General features: G+C 48.5%; 1 protein-coding gene across 1 annotated transcript in view; it reads left to right on the top strand.

Moving 5' to 3' along the window:
• Positions 1 to 248: 248 nt before the first annotated feature.
• The window catches only part of LOC104413074 (chromodomain-helicase-DNA-binding protein 4-like), a 21,164-nt gene continuing 19,666 nt past the window's right edge, over positions 249 to 1,746 (top strand). The window contains 1 exon segment of the mRNA XM_010023980.1: positions 249 to 404. Within this exon segment, the coding sequence (XP_010022282.1) occupies positions 308 to 404 (97 nt within the window). The 5' untranslated portion in view covers positions 249 to 307.

Raw genomic sequence — 1,746 nt, 5'->3', positions numbered from 1 at the left:
GACAGCTGTTTTGGCTTCCTCATCAGGGATGAGTTGCTGACTCAGGTTAATATCTAGTGTCTTCAAAGCCTGCTTCATCACAACTCTAAGATGATACTTGCTGCTAGTGTTTCTATTATCTGTAGGCTCCAAATCCAGTGAAGTTGCTCTAAGCTTTCTCACAGATCTTCTTGGTAGCACTATTGCTTGGGAAAACAGAGCTCAGGTTTGCTGTAACTTTCTCTTTTCTTCTGTTCAATGAAGTACTGGCTTGACTGGCAAGAAGGTGACACCCTGTGTAAGCCCAGGCCTCCCCCGACCGGAGGACATGGCATCGGGCATTGGATCTCCATCACCATGCTCAGGGGGCAGCGATGACGATGAGATGGAGATCCTGCTGAACAATGCTATCCCCCAGCATCCAGGTATGGAGAGCATGCAGGGCATGCATGTGAAGTGGGGGTAATGCTGGTTTCAAGCTGAGTATGTGACATGCATGATCTGCTGGGGAATGTCTGTCTATCTCTCTTTTTTTAGTACAAGTTACACACATGGTTTCGATATCTGAGTCCCAGGGTTACTTCAGAGTGTGAGGCTCGCGGCTTTGTGTCAGGTGGAGCTGACTTTGTTCCAAGGTGTTGCAGGTTGTTGGAGCCTGTGCTCTGAGGAGGTGTAAAGGGTGGAGGCAGAGTGTCCAGTTCTGATGGGGTACCAAAATGCCTGCAAGTGTTGTATTTTATGATTGAGGAGGGGAAAGGGGGGGAGTGTTTGAAAGAGCAGGGTGCCTGCCTTGCTTTCATCAGGGAACTCAGACCGGCTGACGTCCAGAGCAAACTGCCCTGGGCTGTTGCATGACCCACTTTCCTTCTTCACCACACCCAATTATTGAGGTTTCTTGTGGTTCTTGCTCAGTGCTGCTTGCTCACCTTTGCTTTTCTTGTAGTCTTTGTACCTTGCATTTTCCCTCATGCTTACATCCTCATGATCAACATGAGACTTGAGTTGGAAAAGCCCTGGGTACTCTTCTGTTGGGGGTTTTTGTTGTTGTTGCTTCTGTGGTTGTTGATGACTTGCTCTGTGGACCTATATCTGGATTTTCTGCTTCCTTGTGAAAAGGAATAATGTCTGTCCTGATGTACTGGATTGTAAGACAAGTTTGAGTTTTCCTAGTAACTCATGCTGTGGTGGTGTTGTGTCAAGAGAACAATTCAAAGAGAAGTGTTGTAAGAGAAATATTTCACTGAAGGTGGGAAGTGGTGTTGTCTGCCTTGTCTTATTTTGCTTGGTGTTTTTTCTTAAAGCTTTAACTCTAGGGTTTTCTGGCATCTATAAAACCTTAGGCAGAAGGGGACTGTCAGTAAGCCTTGTAAGGAAAGTCTTGGTGAAGAAAAACTATTAGAATCCCTGCAAACTAGAGAGCTTTAGGTAATACATTGGAATGGATGGGACACTAGAGGCTCTAAATCTAAACTTGGGGGAGAAGAAGAGGTGAGATTCCTGAAGGACCTGGTGTTGCAGGACTATGGGAGTGAGGAGATGCCCACTGATTGGGGAATATGGCAGCAGCCAGGTGTGGGACCCCAGGTTCTGAGAGCTCAACCTGTGCCGCTTCAGCCCTGACTGTGGTAGCTCGTCTGACCTGTGGCTTCCTCCATCCTGCCCAGCTCCTGTGGTCAGGAGGCCATTTTCCCTTGGAGGGAGAAGGAGTGACTCTGGCTGTGTGTGGTGGGCGGGGCGGTGGGGAGGGCGGGTGGCTCCTGCAGCCTG

Source organism: Nestor notabilis, unplaced genomic scaffold (genome assembly GCF_000696875.1).
Source record: "Nestor notabilis isolate BGI_N333 unplaced genomic scaffold, ASM69687v1 scaffold10061, whole genome shotgun sequence".
NCBI classification, from domain to species: domain Eukaryota; kingdom Metazoa; phylum Chordata; class Aves; order Psittaciformes; family Psittacidae; genus Nestor; species Nestor notabilis.
The sequence above is the reverse complement of the archived record's forward strand: the minus strand, read 5'-3'. Positions and strand labels throughout refer to the sequence as shown.